This window comes from Lynx rufus, unplaced genomic scaffold, assembly GCF_022079265.1.
Source record: "Lynx rufus isolate CCGP_SWC_20201006 ecotype Redwood Valley unplaced genomic scaffold, mLynRuf1.p SCAF_9, whole genome shotgun sequence".
NCBI lineage: Eukaryota > Metazoa > Chordata > Mammalia > Carnivora > Felidae > Lynx > Lynx rufus.
In genome coordinates this window covers 20,544,332-20,561,276 of record NW_025814897.1, presented here as the reverse complement: position 1 = coordinate 20,561,276, position 16,945 = coordinate 20,544,332, and the positions used below count along the sequence as shown (strand labels likewise).

The window sequence follows — 16,945 nt, the reverse complement described above, 5'->3', positions numbered from 1 at the left end:
ACCAACCTACAAGGTAGGTGTTATCATAATGCCCTCCTTATGTAGGAGGAAATTAGTGATGCAAAGCAGGGTGAGGGCAGAAAACTTGCCCCGGGCTGGAATTTTACTCTGCGGAAGCAGGATGGAAATTGCTACTGGACTAAAAGGGAAACACAGCCGCTGGGAAGTCATCCACACTGGTGAGGGACGAACACTGTCAGCCTGGACAGTATCGACAGTATTTTGCAAAAGTGAACAGCCTTGGAAGAGGTAGAAACACATTCTATTAATCAGCTGTCCCCAGTCCTTTTCTCAAATTCACCATCAGTAGCCACCTGTGACTACGGATGCTCCATCATCAGCTCCAGCTGGGTTTACCCTAGACTCCATCTAGAACAGGGCAGGCCAAGTCTCTAAGTCTCCCTGAGGTGGACGGATCTAACCCGACAGCTGACGTCCTTCACAGTAACATCTGGCCAGTTACCATGATAACCGAAGGCAACAGCTACTGCTGCCCTCCCCTTGGATACGCCTGCCACATTTCGAGATTTTACACTTGTTTGTATGAGTTACGTCGACCACCTAATAGATGCTCAATAAAAACTTACAGTTGAGGGACACCCGGGTGGCTCAGTCGGTTAAGCATCCGACTTCGGCTCAGGTCATTATCTCACTGTTCTGGAGTTGGAGCCCCGTGTCGGGCTTGCTGCTGTCAGACTTAGCGCAGGGCCCGCTACCGATCTTCTGTCCCCCTCTCTCTACCCCTCCGCCCTTATTCTCCCCCCACCACCCCAAAACAACAAAAAACGAATAACTGAACAAACGAATGCATGGGCAATTAATAAGCTAGACGAAATCCTTAAAGAGCAGAGGCCAGCCGAAGCTCAGTGGCCAGCACATAGCAGCTGGCCTATAAGGGTATGCGGAATTCAGATGTTCCTCACCGTGGCAGCCTGAAATGTTTCATGCGTCCTGCGGAGGAGGTGCAAATCCAGCCAGAGTTGTTTTTTTTTTTTTTAATGTTTATTTATTTTTGAGAGACAGAGCAAGCACAAACAGGGAAACAGGAGAGAGGCAGACACAGAATCCAAAGCAGGCTCCAGGCTCGGAGCTGTCAGCACCGAGCCCAAGGCGGGGCTCGAACTCACAGACCGCGAGATCACGAGCTGAGCCGAAGACGGACGCTCAACAGACTGAACCACCCAGGCGCCCCCAACCACAGCTTTTCACGGGAGCTGCTGCTTTAACAAAACAGAGGTGTGCTGAAACAGCAGCTTATGTTTGGTCCCTGTTCTCCATTTCCTGTGGATTTTAATTACCCACATTGTCGGCACACATATATAAAACTCAGTGGGGGGCGCCTGGGTGGCGCAGTCGGTTAAGCGTCCGACTTCAGCCAGGTCACGATCTCGCGGTCCGTGAGTTCGAGCCCCGCGTCGGGCTCTGGGCTGATGGCTCAGAGCCTGGAGCCTGTTTCTGATTCTGTGTCTCCCTCTCTCTCTGCCCCTCCCCCGTTCATGCTCTGTCTCTCTCTGTCCCAAAAATAAAATAAACGTTGAAAAAAAAAATTAAAAAAAAAAAAAAAACTCAGTGGAACATTCAGATATGTACATGTATCGTACTGTATAGAGAAAAGCGACATGACGACCTCCTTCTGAGCCAGGATTCCATCATTACTTAGCTGTATGGACGCGGGCACGTTCAGAGTTTCCATTTCCTTAGGGGGACCGAGTGGACACAGTCATTACAGCTGCCCCATAGGATGCAGGAGCAACTGAAGCAATGGGGATCCCCGTGCCCTAAGCACGTGACTGGGGGCTGTGCCAGGCACTACGGTACGTGCTGGGGCAAACGCAGAGAATAATTGCACGCTGTGCTGCCTTCCTGGAGCCCACGGCCTGGTAAACCACTCCGAAAAGGACAAAGTGCTGCCCAAATTGAGAGCTTATGATAAACTGCGTTCGCCAGCATGGTCTTCCCTTGTGTCCACGAGGGCGCCGTGCTCGGCTGCTCTGACTGCAAGCTCCAGTGGCAAGTGACGGTGTCCCCTCTCTCCCCCGTCTCCTGGTGGCCCTTGGGCTCCTGGCTTCCACTAAGAGTCAATGCGAAAACACCAGAACCACCACCCTGGCTGCCGACAGCTGCAGAGACAGAACCTGCTTGAGACCACCGGCTCCCAGGTCTTGGAAAACGTCGGAGCAGCCAATGCATCTGCATTCCAAAATGCCTACACCCAAATAAATGAAGCCCTGCTGTCAGTGGTGGGGATGGGGGGAGTCAGCTCCCACGCTCGGCCCCGCAGCGGCACCCCCATGCGGCACCCCACCCTCTTCGGAGCTGGGTGGAAGACATTACTTTCACAGTTCCCGATTTCTCAGTTTTAGAAAACAGACTAATTCTCCTGCGGTGATGTGCCGAAGGAATTTGTTTTTAAAATTTTTTTAATGTTTATTTGTGAAAGAGAGAGACAGAGCAGAGGCGGAGGGGCAGAGAGAGAAGGAAACAGAGGATCTAAAGCAGGCTCTGCTCGCTCAGTACAGAGCCCGATGCGGGGCTCGAACCCACAACCCGTGAGATCGTAGCCTGAGCCAAAGTCGGACACTTAACTGACTGAGCCACCCAGGTCCCCCTAAGCAACCTGCTTTCAAATAAACAGGGATGAATGTTGCATTGTTAATCTGTTTGCTGTCTCTCTACCCTCTCTAGAATCCAAGCTCTACTGTAAGGGCAGAAACGATTTTGTTCACTGCAGTTTCTGGTGTCTAGAATAGCACCTGGAGTGCAACATGTGGTTGATGAGTATCTGTTGGATTAATTGTGGGGAGGGGGGCAAAAAGGAAGGATATATGTATTCCCAAATCCTTCTCTCCTGCAAGAGGAACAACGGTTGCCCTGACCTGGAATCAGAAGGCCCGGAAAAGTACTGTTACCATGGCAACCAGAGCTCCCCCAAATCAAAACATCCTTCAAAGCTGTCACAGGTGTTTGGCGGGAAAAGGGTTACTCCTATTTGCAGACCGTACCTGGGCCCCGGGTCGACCATCAGCCAAAATGTTGCTTCCAATGTGTTCTTGCATCCTGGAGCCTCGTTTGGGGAAAAGTCAACTACTCTTCATCTAAATATGCCAAACTGGACTCCCTAAACAGAAACCACCCTTAGAAGGATGGCAGTCTCTGGTCTCTGGGCACCTACAGTCTGATGGAAGACACACGCACAGAGGAAGAAATGCACGAAGGAAACCAACAGGCTTAAAGCAAACAAGCCATTATGTAAGAATCCAGACTGTCAAAAAATGGCATATGAGGGGGCAATTATTCAGCTTCAAGACGACTCCTTGCTTTGTGAAATGATTTATGCTAGAATTCCATGAAAATCAAATTTCTGTACAGTCCTTCATCCATTTGATTATTTGCTTGTTCCCTAAATACCTATTTACTGAGCTCCTGCGATGTTCCATGCAAAGAGCTCAGCAGGCACTGACTAAAACAAACACTGAATAAAACCAACTCTGCCCTCACTGCTTATGATCCAGTAAAGGATGCAACGTGACCAGAGAATCACAATTTAGGAACATCATCACAAACCAGGAACATGCAAGAAACACCAGAGTCTGGAAATACTTCCTGGAGGAAAGACCCAAAGGAGAAGAAGGGCAGGCTGGCAAGGTGGGTCAGAGCCACAGGAGGGGATTTCCAGCTGAAGGAACAGTGTCTGGGGAGAACTGGAAATACGAGAAAGCATCCCACTCGAGGCGCGGGGAGGTCACTCAGCTGGAGGCAGGTCCTGGGAGTAGCCTCAGCGAAGGAAGCAGGAGGGGAGCAGAAGTGAGGTCACGAAGACCAGTCCGGCTACTGAATTAAAGGACAGGGCTTCTCTGCCAGTAGAGAGGCCAGGGAGGAGGACCCTGGCAGAACATATTTAAGGACCAGTTAGGACACGTGAAGACGGTGGCCTGGGAAGGAGCAACGGTGGTGGAATCGGGAAGACAGACTTGAAGAGCACTCTCTCCCAGGGTACCGAAGCCTCGGGAAGCTGACCCATACCAATCCCCAATGCAAGGGACCAAGGGAGAGGAAACGGGCTGGGGGGGGAAAGAGGGCCAGTTCGAGTACAACCAACAGCTGAGTTCTGAAGAACACCTCCATGGAATGTCCATCAGTCATTTGGAGGTATGAGCCTGGGGCTCAAGAAAAAGAAGAGGTCTGAGATAGTGTGCGAGTCATCATCACATAGAAATAGTTAAGCCCAGAGTGGAGAAAACAGCCCAAGGATAGTGTGTAGATTCAGGAGGAGGAGGAAGAGAAGAGGGAGGGAGAAGGGAAAGGGAGAGGGAGAAATAAGAAGCCTGGAGTCAGAAGTCTAAGCACATGGGACACCAAAGAGACAGACAGACAAGAGCAGCCCACAAGTTGTAAAACTTCATTTTCGGCACGGCACCTATCAGTAGATCCGAAAAGCAACGTCTCACAGTTAATAAAAGAAGTAACAGGGGCGCCTGGGTGGCGCAGTCGGTTAAGCGTCCGACTTCAGCCAGGTCACGATCTCGCGGTCCATGAGTTCGAGCCCCGCGTCAGGCTCTGGACTGATGGCTCAGAGCCTGGAGCCTGTTTCCGATGCTGTGTCTCCCTCTCTCTCTGCCCCTCCCCCGTTCATGCTCTGTCTTTCTCTGTCCCAAAAATAAATAAACGTTGGAAAAAAAAAAAAAAAAAGAAGTAACAAACCACCGTTCCAGCTTACGCTAACCAGAGGAGCAAACTCAGAGGCCTCCCAGACCGTTGGAAAAACGCTCACTTTTACTAGTAATCACGTTAGCGTGTCTTCAGCCTCATCAACTTAAACAGTCGTACAAGACGAAGGAGAAATGTGTATTTTCCATTTTACAGATGAGAAAGACACTGAGACCCAGACTGACTGAGTAACCAGCGCAGGACCACACAGCGAGAAAAGGAGCGGAACCATGGCCAACACCCCATGCTGCCGAGGACGGTCCCCTGGACTGGGGCCAGGGCGGTCATCCTAGGAAAAACAGACAAGGCCTGCCGGTGCTTCCTGGGTTCGCTGATAAAGATAGGGTTCCATCCCGCGCAAAATGGGCTCCCCAGACACACGGTGGGCTGAACATTTAGTGGCTCAGTCCATGTGCACAAGTACACCCTGTATACTCCAGAGCCATCTCTGCCACTGACCAGCTTCATGGCCTTGGCCATGAAGTTCAAAGTTCTATTTGTTCAAAGGTGAAATGACCACACAAATCCCCACACAAATCCCCACCGTGAAGACTAGATTCTCTAGGAGAGGTGCAGAAGAACTGCAGGTACTAACAGGTGTCAGCCGAGTATGACAGAAGTCAGGCAGCACAGTGGTGCAATCTAGGTCCCAGGATCCTCCTCTCCTCTCCCTCCCAGCAGACTTTTTCCTCAGACCTATATATATATATATATATATACATATATATATATATATATATATACACACACATATACATATACACACACACATACACGTATATATACATACATACATACATATATGTATATATGCACACACATGTGTATATACATGCATGTACACATATACACATACACGTATACATACATATATATGTATACGTATATATACACATATATACATATACACACACGTATACATACATATATGTACACATACATACACACATATATACACACATATATATACGTATATATATGTGTGTATATATACATGCACACATATATATATTTTATGCTGTAGTCTGAATTCCATAATCTACTGAAATTATCTTTTTCACGTTGCTGTCTTCAAAGAGAGCAGCCCTGTGAGCTTCTCAATGGAAGGGCCATTTGTGTCGTCCCCTGTATCCCAAACACCTAGCACAGCACCTGATTCCCTATAAGTGTTCCATAAACGTTTGGACTGTGAGAATTAGGTCTCCTGAGTTATCTGATTTCTCAGCCTACTCTCTCTAACTGCAAACAAAAAGCGTGCCAACTGATAGAGGCATTTAAGGAACCAATCGGAGCATGGAGAAGGACTTGAGGGAGAGGAATCTTTCAGTGTCACTAGATACTTCCTGAATGGGCGGGCCACTTTCTACCCTGGTCTTCTAACACGAGTGGCTGTCAATTCCTCCCACAAGTCTGCGGGGCCCACCAGCAGCCAAGAGGTCCAAGGAATCATCAGCACAAACCTAGGGCTTCCCTCAGAATCTACAAGCCACAGCACAAGTTACCACTAAGAATAAGTCTCTGAAGGAATATTCTCAAAGGATGATGACCAGTCAGGCTCTCGTCTTCACTGAGGACAAAACTAGAGAAAATGAGTTTGAACTGTACTAGAGAGGATTTCACAGTTAGATCTCAGGAAGAACTTTCTCAGTAGTGGGCCTTGAAACTTAGAAAGAAGGAACCAAGAAAAGTGGTACAATCTTCTTTTCTGAGGTCTCTCTCTCTCTCTCTCTCTTTCTGTCTTTCTCTGAGATCTTCACATATCAGGAAGATGTGGTTCGTTATGGACAAAGGAAGAGTAAACACATGTTGTCACCCACGCGAAGGGCAAACTGTTCCCTGGAGAAGCTCCGCCCTGTACAGCGTAACCTTTATTACTGTCATTCCTGAGAAGGAAACAAAAGGTCAGGAAGAACTCCGGAGTGTAATGACCCAGCTAGAAAACAAACGCTTGCCAGACCAAGGCGGATGGCTCTGCGGGGTCAGACTGGCACTAACACACAAGCTTGGTTATGGAAAACATGAGGACAAGGCTGAGTGGCATCTCTGATGAGCGGGCTCTCACCCCCCACTTTGGAGAAGCGTCTCATCCTGATGGCTCCTCCAGAAACAGTACTGTAGAAATTCTTTTTTTCCCCCCTTATTTCACAGACATACGTGTCCTCAACCTACCGACTTACGTTCGACTGTACCTTCTATAGGGACAAGATACAGAAGAGCGAGTGAAAAAGAAAAGTCTATCACTTAAAAAGGAAACCTGAGGGGCGCCTGGGTGGTTCAGTTGGTTAGGTGTCCGACTTTGGCTCAGGTCATGATCTCGCAGTTTGTGATTTCGAGCCCCGCTGACAGCTCAGAGCCTGGAGCCTGCTTCAGATTCTGTCTCCCTCTCTGTCTGCCCCTCCTCCACTCACATGTACTCTCTCTCTCTCTCAAAAACAGTTAAACATTAAAAAATTAAAAAAAAAAAAGGAAACCTGAAGGAGAAAAAATAGTGAGTGATAATACACGAAATATGTTACCTACGGTTGGGTTAGCACAGTAGAATGAGCTGTATTTTCCTCTTGCCTAGTACCCCAAATTTTTACATTGGCTAGCTATTTTATTACCCACACAATATGCACTGACCTTTATGATGTAAAATTTTCTTTTAAGACAAGCTGGAAGACCCCTTGGAGAGACTCACAAACGTGCCGCTAAACTAACCACCCGCCACTGTCTTTCTGTATTGTCCTAATTGTTGGGCCAAATAACGCCAGGGTTACCATGTTCCCCTTTCCCTCCCTGGGCCCCAAAGGAAATCCTTTTTCCATAGTTGTAAGAAGAAAGGGGAAAAAAACCAAGTGGGTCGCTGTTTGTTTTTCGTTCCCTCACTCAGCCCCCTCATTTCCTGACTCAATCTGCTAACCAAGAAGCAGCAAAGACTAAAAACCTCTGTGGTCAGACTGAGTAGGTGAGAGGCACGAGGCTGGGGCCAGGCATCACTTCAGAGATATGCTGACATGAGGAGATCTTTCAAAGAATGAAGAAGCCCCAGAGAAGTGATAGGTTTAGAAACTGGCCCAGACTTGAGGTCAGAGGCCTGAGTTCCTGCCCATAACCCAGATCTGCCACCATGATGTGCCTATCACCGTATTTCTTTATCTAGATGAGATAAAAAGCAGGGTTGAGCAACCAGAGCCTCAACAAAGTATGTACAAAGGATGCAGAAAGAAGGCCTTTATGCCATCGAACCAACAAAATGTATCGGGGCTCCGACGGAAAGGCCACGGATTTCTTCATCCCTCTCGTCTTCCACCGCTGACCTGATTAGCTGAGGCACAGCCACGTCGCGAGGATGATTCTGGACTGTATTATCTGAATTGGAAATCCAGACACGTGGTGTCTGGAAAACAGAGGGGAGTATTTGACACCGGGACTCTTTTTAGAAGGGGACCGCGGCTGTTGCCGGTGCCACAGGGGGTGGCCAGCCACTGCCTCACGGCTCTTTGCTGCAGCACGAAGCGTCTCCACCCTGCCTCCCCCCTTCTCCCATCTGAAGGCCCACGTTTGATTTTCAGTTCTTGCACCCCTGGATGGAAGCTCTGCCATTCCTCGGAGAGGAGGAAGATTCCGCAGGCCCCGAAGTCACAGCGCCAGAACTCACAGACCATCCCCTTACCCCCCACGAGATACCCCAAAAGCTGTATCTTCCTTCGCACCAGGTACCGCAGCCCCCTGGCGCATCACCACACCAACGTGGGCTACAGAGGAGAGAATCCCAAGAGGGCAAAAGCTCCAGAAAGAGCCCTCAGGCTGTAGCAAGCTCTTGTACGCCCTGCAACCCGGCAACCACGTCGGGCTCTCAGGCCAGCTTGGTTCGGTATCTGAACACCTGCTCCAGGGCCCAGAGGCTCGCACACGGAGGTCAGGAAGGAAATTCCCCCCTGGCAGCTTAGCCATCCGGACGCCTTAATGGAAAACAGCGTTACCCTAGAAGCAATTAGCAGTGACCAACCTAGCAACTGGTTGGATAGAGAGTACTCGAGAGAAACTAACCACACAGGGCCAAATCCTCACCTGCTCATCTGCCCCAAGATCACCTCTGTCTCCTGCCTGACACATCACGCGGGCCCCCTGAGCACGTAACCGCCATGGAAACTCTTAAAATGCCAACTCCCACAGAGGGCCTTGGCCGGTGTGAAGCAGTCCGTGGGGCTCCACCTCTGTTTCCACAAATGGTTCGAATCTGGAAGCCGCGTCTACAGCCAAAGGCTGGCTGCTTCTCACGGACCGGTTTGCCACGCCGGTCAGCACGGGCCTCGCCCACGGCGGCGCTTGCCCACGACCGCTACAGCATTCTCTTCAGAGGTCGTCCCATCCTCCTGACCTCACTCCTCCCTTCTTTTATACTCTCCCCCCCCCCCCATGTGTTTGCTTCCTCAAACACTCCAGAGCCAACGATGTCCAGGCCCTGGAGACACGGTACAGCGCAGCTGTGAAGAACTCAGGCTCTAGAATCAGAAGAACATGGTTCAAATCTCACCCTTGCTTCTGTTAGGCCTGGAGCAAGTTAATCTCTGAACTTCAGGCTCCTCGGCCGTAAAACCCACCTGGGGGCTTTCTTGCGAGGATTAATTGTGATTTTGCATTTAAGACGCTTAGCAGGAAACCTGGCACAAAGTTAAGACACAGTCCCCGCCCCCAAGGATTTATGGGTCTGGTAGAGGTTTTCACTGGTTTATATCCGGCACTGATTCCTTACTTAATCTGCTAACAAAGCACAGGTCTCCTCTGCATTTGTGTTTATTGTCTTGCGTTAAGGAAAGAACGCAATTTCCCTCTCCCACACTCCCTGGGCTTCTCATACACGGCAGGGCGTGCACAGGGGTTTGGATGCACACATCAACCCGCTCCCCTGGAAATGGGGCTGAAGCCGGAAGCAAGACTCTCTCCAAAGCTCAGAGGAAAGGGCTGAAGAATCAAGATAAATATACCAATGACACCATTACCTGCCAACCCACACACCGGCTAGGCTGGCACCACCAGAGGGACAACCGGGCCTACCAGGCCAGGCAGAATCAGTGAGAGGTACCACTTGAGGTCACATGTGTAGCACAGCAGAAACCCCGAGGCTCCAAGTTGAAAGGTCTCTAAGCAGGGTGCGAACCCTAAGGTCTCTAAGCAGGGGACAGAAAGGCTGGCAGGCCAGCCAGCCGAAGGAAAGTGGCGGCACAAATAATGACTGAGGGCACCCTGGGGAGAGAGCAGCAGAGAAATGCTTCTGTGTCCCCTGGAAAGACAGCCTACAGTCAGCCATCCACACCTGCTCATTTGCCCCTTGTCCCTCCAGAAAAGGAGGACAGGATGCCATTCTGCCAGATGTGGCTCTAATTTCTTACTTTTACGGTAATCCAGCAGGTCCGAGAATTATGAACAATCTCTACAACCAGCTATGGCCAGGGTGTTCAGGGAGACGTGCAGGCGCTAATTCGAAGAGCTTGCCCCATCAACTTCGGACTACATTTTTCAGGGAGCCCAGAAGGGGACATGGCCAGCAAAAAAAAAAAAAAAAAAAAAAAAAAGTGCCATCTTCCCTTACATGGTGGTGGCTAAGACCATTTCCAGTCAGATCACTGGAAAAACAGTGCAAGGCTCGGCCTCTACCTCCCCACTGGGTCCCCCCCCCACCCCTCGAGTAGCAAGAATTAGTTGCCTCAAATACCACTCTGCACACCTCTCCCTGGTTCCAGAACCTACAGCGTCTCCCACGGAGGTGAATCTTCTTTGTATATAAAGCACAATGTCCATGGCATCTCAGTACATGTTTGTTGACTGACTGATAAACTGAAATTCAAACTCTTCCGCATAAAGCAAGTCTGCCAGCCCCTCAGTTCACCACTTCATTTTCCACATCCCTCATCGAGACCACTCTCTTGGCCGTCCATTCCTGCTGTCAACACCCCCAAACTGCTCTCACCAACAAGCATCTGGTTCCCATTCAAAACTGCTCTCCACAGTAAGCAGATGTGTGGCCGCCTGGGGCTGGGGGGATGAGGAATAGGAGGACTGAGGGTGGTACGTATAGGGTACGGGTTTCTTTCTGGGGTCACGAAAACGTTCTAAAATGGACTGTGGTGCCTATGTATGAATATGCTAAAAACCACCGAAACGTATACTTTATAAATGAGTGAATGGTATGGTATGTAAATTACATCTCAATAAAGCTGTCACAGGAAAAAAACCTCAGCTCTGAAGTCATCCCCTCCAGGAAACTCTCCCTGACTCATGAATAAAGATAATTCCATTCCAAACAGCAGAGACAGAAAGAATCATTCATTCACTCATTTTTAATTTATTCATCAACGAACATGCATGGGTCACCATAAAAGGCCAAGTGCGGTGCTAGACGGCAAAGATACAAAGGGGAACCAGACAAAACTGGACGCGGGTTATTTCAGTACTGTCCTCCAAGGTGCTTTACCACGCTAACTTTACCAATTTCTCCACTTCTTTCTTCCTAGGGTTAAAGGAGAAAAAAACAGCTCTCCTGATCTCTATCTTCGACTTTGCGCAGTTAAAATCCATAGCCCCGCTGCCTTCCACCGCAGCAGATGCCATCACAGGCCTTTGAAAGGTGCTTTTCTCTACTGTGCAGAGGGAGATTCCGAGGTAGAAGGTGGAAAGAAAGGATACCACGCTGGGCCCGGTATGCTAATCCCCCCTAAGCCAGGCCAGGGAGGGCAGAGTAATTTTCCAACCATCGTTTCCAAATCCCATAATGTGTGAGGAGTCCCAGGTGCTGCTCCAGGACACTTGAGTCCCTAAGCTCACACTTTCAAGCATACATCCGCTCCATGGGAGATCCTCACTGAATACGGACAATAACCCTTCGCCCAGGCGTTCGGAAAACGTTTCCACGTGTGTTACTCCTGAGACACATGCCCCCTTCCGTGGATGGAGAAGGTGAGACACACAGAGGTGAATGAAGTGGGGTGTCCAAGGTCCCACACTTACTACATTACAGAACTTACATGTAAACTGAAGTCTCCTGACTTCGCGTCCAATAGTCTCTCTGCTCTACTGTTTCCAAATGCCAACTCCTTCTCAGGGAATCCTGCTGGGCATCTCCAAGCACCTATTCACTCGAATGCTTCTTTTCTCTCCAAGAAGCCTTCCGCTTCTAAGGCCTACACGTGATGGGGTTTTTGTCTTTGCCAAGATCCAGAGATGCCAACAGGAGGCAGTGTAATAGTGGCTAAGAGTAGAGACTGGAGTGACACCAATGTGAGTTTGAATCCGGAGTCTGTCTTTTTCTGCACATATACACATCTTCTTCTAATCCATCAAGCCATCGTTTAAAAGATCTGCCTTCCTCTACACCTAGAAGGTGGAAATCCTTACTGATTTTTAAAAGTATGGAAGACTGGGGCACCTGGGTGGCTCAGTCAGTTGGGCGGCCGACTTCGGCTCAGGTCATGATCTCGCAGTCCGTGAGTTCGAGCCCCGCGTCAGGCTCTGTGCTGACAGCTCAGAGCCTGGAGCCTGTTTCAGATTCTGTGTCTCCCTCTCTCTGACCCTCCCCCGTTCATGCTCTGTCTCTCCGTCTCAAAAATAAATAAAACATTAAAAAAAAAATTTTTTTTTTAAAGTATGGAAGATAACACCACATCCTTAGACAACTCTCAAAACCAAGAAAGCCTTCCTTAATTTTAACCACCCACCCCCATCCTCACCCTGGCCAGCAACGCAAGACTCTTTCTCCCATATTTTGTCCTCCATATACGTGGCAAAATCCCAAGGTCAAAACAGGGTCTCTATTAGGGTCTCTCACATTCGAGGGGAAAAAGCTGACAAAAGGTGATGAACTATTTTCATTCAAGATTAGCTCCTGGCTGGGGCGCCTGGGAGGCGCAGTCGGTCAAGTGTCCGACTTCAGCCAGGTCACGATCTCGCGGTCCGGGAGTTCGAGCCCCGCGTCGGGCTCTGGGCTGATGGCTCAGAGCCTGGAGCCTGTTTCCGATTCTGTGTCTCCCTCTCTCTCTGCCCCTCCCCCGTTCATGCTCTGTCTCTCTCTGTCCCAAAAATAAATAAACGTTGAAAAAAAAAAATTAAAAAAAAAAAAAAAAAAAGGTTAGCGCCTGGCTGACTCAGTGGGTAGAGCATTCATTCACTGGGCTCTTGATCACGAGTTGGGGTCATGAACTCAAGCCCTACATTGGGCACAGAGATTACTTTAAAAAAAAAAAGGGGGGCGCCTGGGTGGCTCAGTCGGTTGAGCATCCGACTTCGGCTCAGGTCATGATCACGTGGTCTGTGAGTTCGAGCCCCACATCGGGCTCTGTGCTGACAGCTCAGAGCCTGGAGCCTGTTTCGGATTCTGTGTCTCCCTCTCTCTCTGACCCTCCCCCATTCATGCTCTGTCTCTCTCTGTCTCAAAAATAAATAAATGTTAAAAAATATAAATATATTAAAAAAAAAAAAGATTAATTCCCATAAAGTTTGCCCCTCTTCCCTCTACTCTATGGAAAAGCCAGTAGGATGAGGTACCAGACAGAATTGTTCTGGTCAGGTCCACAAAAAGCCCCAGGACAAAACTCTACATATTGAAAGGATAACCGGGCACCTGGGTGGCCCAGTAAGTTAAACTGACTTAGGCTCAGGTCATGATCTCATGGTTCATGGGTTCAAGCCCGCTTAGGGCTCCCTGCTGGTGCTGGCAGGGCAGAGCCTGCTTAGGGTTCTCTCTCCCTCTCTCTTTGACCCTCCCCCATGCATGCTCTCTCTCAAGATAAATATATAAGACTTAAAAAAAAAAAGAGAGAGAGAGAGAAAGAGGGCCACCTGGGTGTCTCAGTTGGTTGAGTGTCCAACTTCGGCTCAGATCATGATCTTGAGGTTCTTGAGTTCAAGCCTCGCATCAGGCTCTGTGCTGACAACTCAAGAGCCTGGAGCCTGCTTCAGATTCTGTGCCTCCCCCCTCTCTGCCCCTCCCCTTCTTGCACTCTGTCTCTCAATCTCTCTCTAAAATATAGATTACAAAACAAAAAAAAGAACAACAGATTCTTCCAAATGAGCCAGCCTGGTGCCCCCACCTTGCTTCTTTTGCCTTTGTCCATACTGTTCCCCTTTCCTGATCTCATACCCCTGACCTCGTACTTTCCATAACAGTTTGAGACTCTCCCTTCCATAAATCTTTGTCTTCCAATGGTTCCATCTCAACAGGAGAGAAATGCCTAGGTCTTAATTGCTGATCCAAGTTTCTACCCATCCTCCTTCTCAAAGTCCACATCCCCTCTTTCTACTCAGCCCTTCCTCCCCCCTCCAGGGCCCCATCAACATCAGTTGGTACCAGACTGAGCTCAGAACATTCAATAAATCCTTACTGAGGTGAATGAAATTGACTAAGCCAGGAGGAGAAGTCCTGGGGAAGGTGGCCAATTCTTCAGCTGCCCCACACAAGGGCACAAACAGGGCACTTGGGGCTCTCAAAGCCGCCAGCTCTTGATTTTGGCTTAGGTCACAATCTCACCATCTCACCGTCGGTGGGATCGAGCCCCACTTCTGGCTCTGTGCTGAAAGCATCTGTGCTTGGGATTCTCTCCCTCTCTGCGCCTCCCCTGCTCATGCTGTCTCTCTCTCAAAATAAAACACTAAAAAAGAGAGAGAGACAGGGCCCTAGAGTCTAAACGTGAGTACAGTCCACGGTATCAGTGAGCCAGTGAGGACATGCTCCCCTCGCACACGCTCCACCAGGCAATGGCCTGGGCTCCAACACACCTCCTAGCCAAGGCTGTATCCAGCAGCCCTATGGTCTTCCACACCCAGTGCTAGAAAAGGGGAACCTGTCCCACTACTGGGATGCCACACTAACCCAGGCAAGAAGTAGCTAGTCCAAACCAGAGTGCTGGAGAGCAGCTCTAGACCCCCGAAGACTGTCTGCAGTGGGAAATGCATCTCACTCAACAGGAATCCGCCTGCTCGCCTGCTCGTCCTCTACCCTTGTGGGCCAGGCCACGCAAAGCTGGTGTGGCCAAAATAAAGTAATAAAAATGGAAACGGAGTTCAGAAACACAAGTGTAAGTGGAGGCACCACTTAACCTCTCTCACCTTCTGCTACGTCCGTGTGTGAAACGGGAATAAGAGTAGGACCTAACTCAAGAGTTTTTGTGAGGATTCAGCTTGGCGATACACGGTGCTTACCATAACGACCTGCATGCACATGGTAAGGGCTCAACAGATGTTGGCTGCCACGGGTTTTATTCATTTTGCTATGCGGATGGAATGAGATGGAATGCGGCTGGAAGCCCCAAGTAGATGTGGGACACAGGAGAAAAGTCGCAGGCCCCCAGCCCCGGCTGGGGGAGGGGGGCGACACGCGTGGAAGCCGAAGGACCACCAACCCCCCGAGAGGGGCGCAGCAGTGCCCGGGGCCCACTCTGGCGAGTCCCCCCCACCCCCCACGCGCCTCCGCGAGGCTTCGGCCCCGGACGCCCCGGGGAAGGGGAGGAGGAGGGGCGAGGGTGGCAGGCAGGGGGAGCCGCAGGGACGTACCTGCTTTCACTGCACTCCTTCCTCTCCCTCACCCTGAGCCACTTGCGGAGGAGGAAGCGCTTTCGGCGCGGGGAAGCGCTGGGTGTGGAGCAGTTGGACCACGGGGTATCCTCGTCGCTGGAGGGCGTGATCTCGATGGACGGCAGCTGCAGGAACTCCTTGCCGGGGGCCAAGACGCCGGGCAGGTCCCGGGCCAGCCCGGCCTCCAGGCTCTGCTCCTGCACGTTCTTCATGCGGCGCATCTTGAAGCGCCGGCGGCGGAGCGTGGGGGTCGACGAGCTGGACCAGAGCGGGCTGCCCTCGGGCGCGCCCTGCGGCTCGGGCACCTGCAGGGCGGGCGGCTGCAGGTTCTCCAGCATGTTGGCCGCTGGCATGGGGGCCCGCGGCGTCCGCGCTCGCTCGGCGCCCTCCGCCAGCCGCCTCGCCGCCCACCCCCGGCCGCGGCGCGCTCGGCCGGCTCTCGGGTGGGAAACGCTCGCCGCTCGAGCCGCGCGGAGGGCAAGTTCCTCTCCCGGAGCGCCGCGAGGCAGGCGCGCGGCCGCCGGGGCCGAACTTTCCCGTGCGCGCTCCCCCGGCCGTCGGCGCCGGCCCGCCCCGTCCGCCCTCCGCCGCCACCCGGCCGCCCTCCTGGGGCTCCCGCGGCGCGCCCGCTTGTTTTTCTTCCGCGCTCTCCCCGGCCTGCTTGCGTCTTCGCCTTAGCGGGACTCGGCGGCGCGGGGCCCCAGGGGGGCGGCTCGGCAAACTCTCAGCGGCTCGCGATCGGCCGACCGGGCTGGGGAGCCGGCGTGGCGCTGCAGGGAGGCGGAGAGCAGGAGGGAGAAGGGGAGAGAGGGAGAGAGAGAGAGAGAGGAAGCGAGACACTAGATAAAAACAAAAAAGGAGGAGGGGGGGCGAGGGGGGACTAGGAGGGAGGGGAGGGGAGGGGAGGTCATTTCTGTCCAGAAAGGGCATGCACAGCCAGCGACGGCTAGGGTAACTGTACCCGGAATCCCTTGGGGAGGGACTCTACCTCCGAGTAAAGGCTGCTCCAATCAGCCTAATGAAACAGGATCACAAACCAAACTTTCTCAAAGCAATGATTGGCCGGGCAACTCTCATCAGTCTAACGCCCAGCTTTTTCTTTGGGGGAAGGGGGGGGAGGGGAAAAGGGGAACGGAGGAATCCGGGAATTCAGTCCTCACTCTCCATGGCCACCCAAGACATAGGGTTGAGGGAAAAGGAGGGGGCTTTTCCGCTGGATGTCTTCTAAAAAAAGTGCTTTCTCTGAATTATTTGGGGGTGCAGGTAGGTGCACAGGAAAGCTGGGTGACAAAGGGTGACAGCAAGATTCCCAGAGGCTGCTTCCAAAACGACAAGCTGAGAAGAGAGAACGTTTCTCCTGTGGAGTAAGCTGAGGACAGCAGACACGACATACCAAAGAAGCACAGACAATAGGATGTGAGAGACATAGGACACACAGGACCAGTAAGGAAGAGGGACTGATCCCTCTAGATCTTGAGCGACCCTGTCCATACCATAGCCCCCACCCCTAGCGCAAAAATCAAGTGAGAGGAGGGTGAGCACCCAGAAGGCAAAGCATTCAGCAAGGCCCCTGGGAGTTGCGTTCCTGGAGGATGTTTCAGTTCTGCTTCAACCTGCAAGGGGCATGGACTGGGTCACAAAAAGTCTAGGATATCCCCAGGTCATGGAACCTAAGAAAGTGAATCAGCCC

General features: G+C 51.2%; 1 protein-coding gene across 2 annotated transcripts in view; it reads right to left on the bottom strand.

Annotated features, from left to right (window-relative positions):
- GRAMD1B (GRAM domain containing 1B) overlaps positions 1 to 16,244 on the bottom strand; it is a 174,076-nt gene extending 157,832 nt beyond the window's left edge. The window contains exons 1-2 of one of the 2 annotated variants that reach the window (XM_047070184.1): positions 15,235 to 16,244; positions 10,274 to 12,063 (exon numbers count right to left, since the gene is read on the bottom strand). In XM_047070184.1, coding sequence (XP_046926140.1) covers positions 12,039 to 12,063; positions 15,235 to 15,608 — 399 coding nt within the window. In that variant the 5' untranslated portion in view covers positions 15,609 to 16,244 and the 3' untranslated portion in view covers positions 10,274 to 12,038. Of the gene's footprint in view, positions 1 to 10,273; positions 12,064 to 15,234 lie in introns of those variants that run through there. The other variant, XM_047070182.1, reaches the window with a different exon arrangement.
- Positions 16,245 to 16,945: the final 701 nt, after the last annotated feature.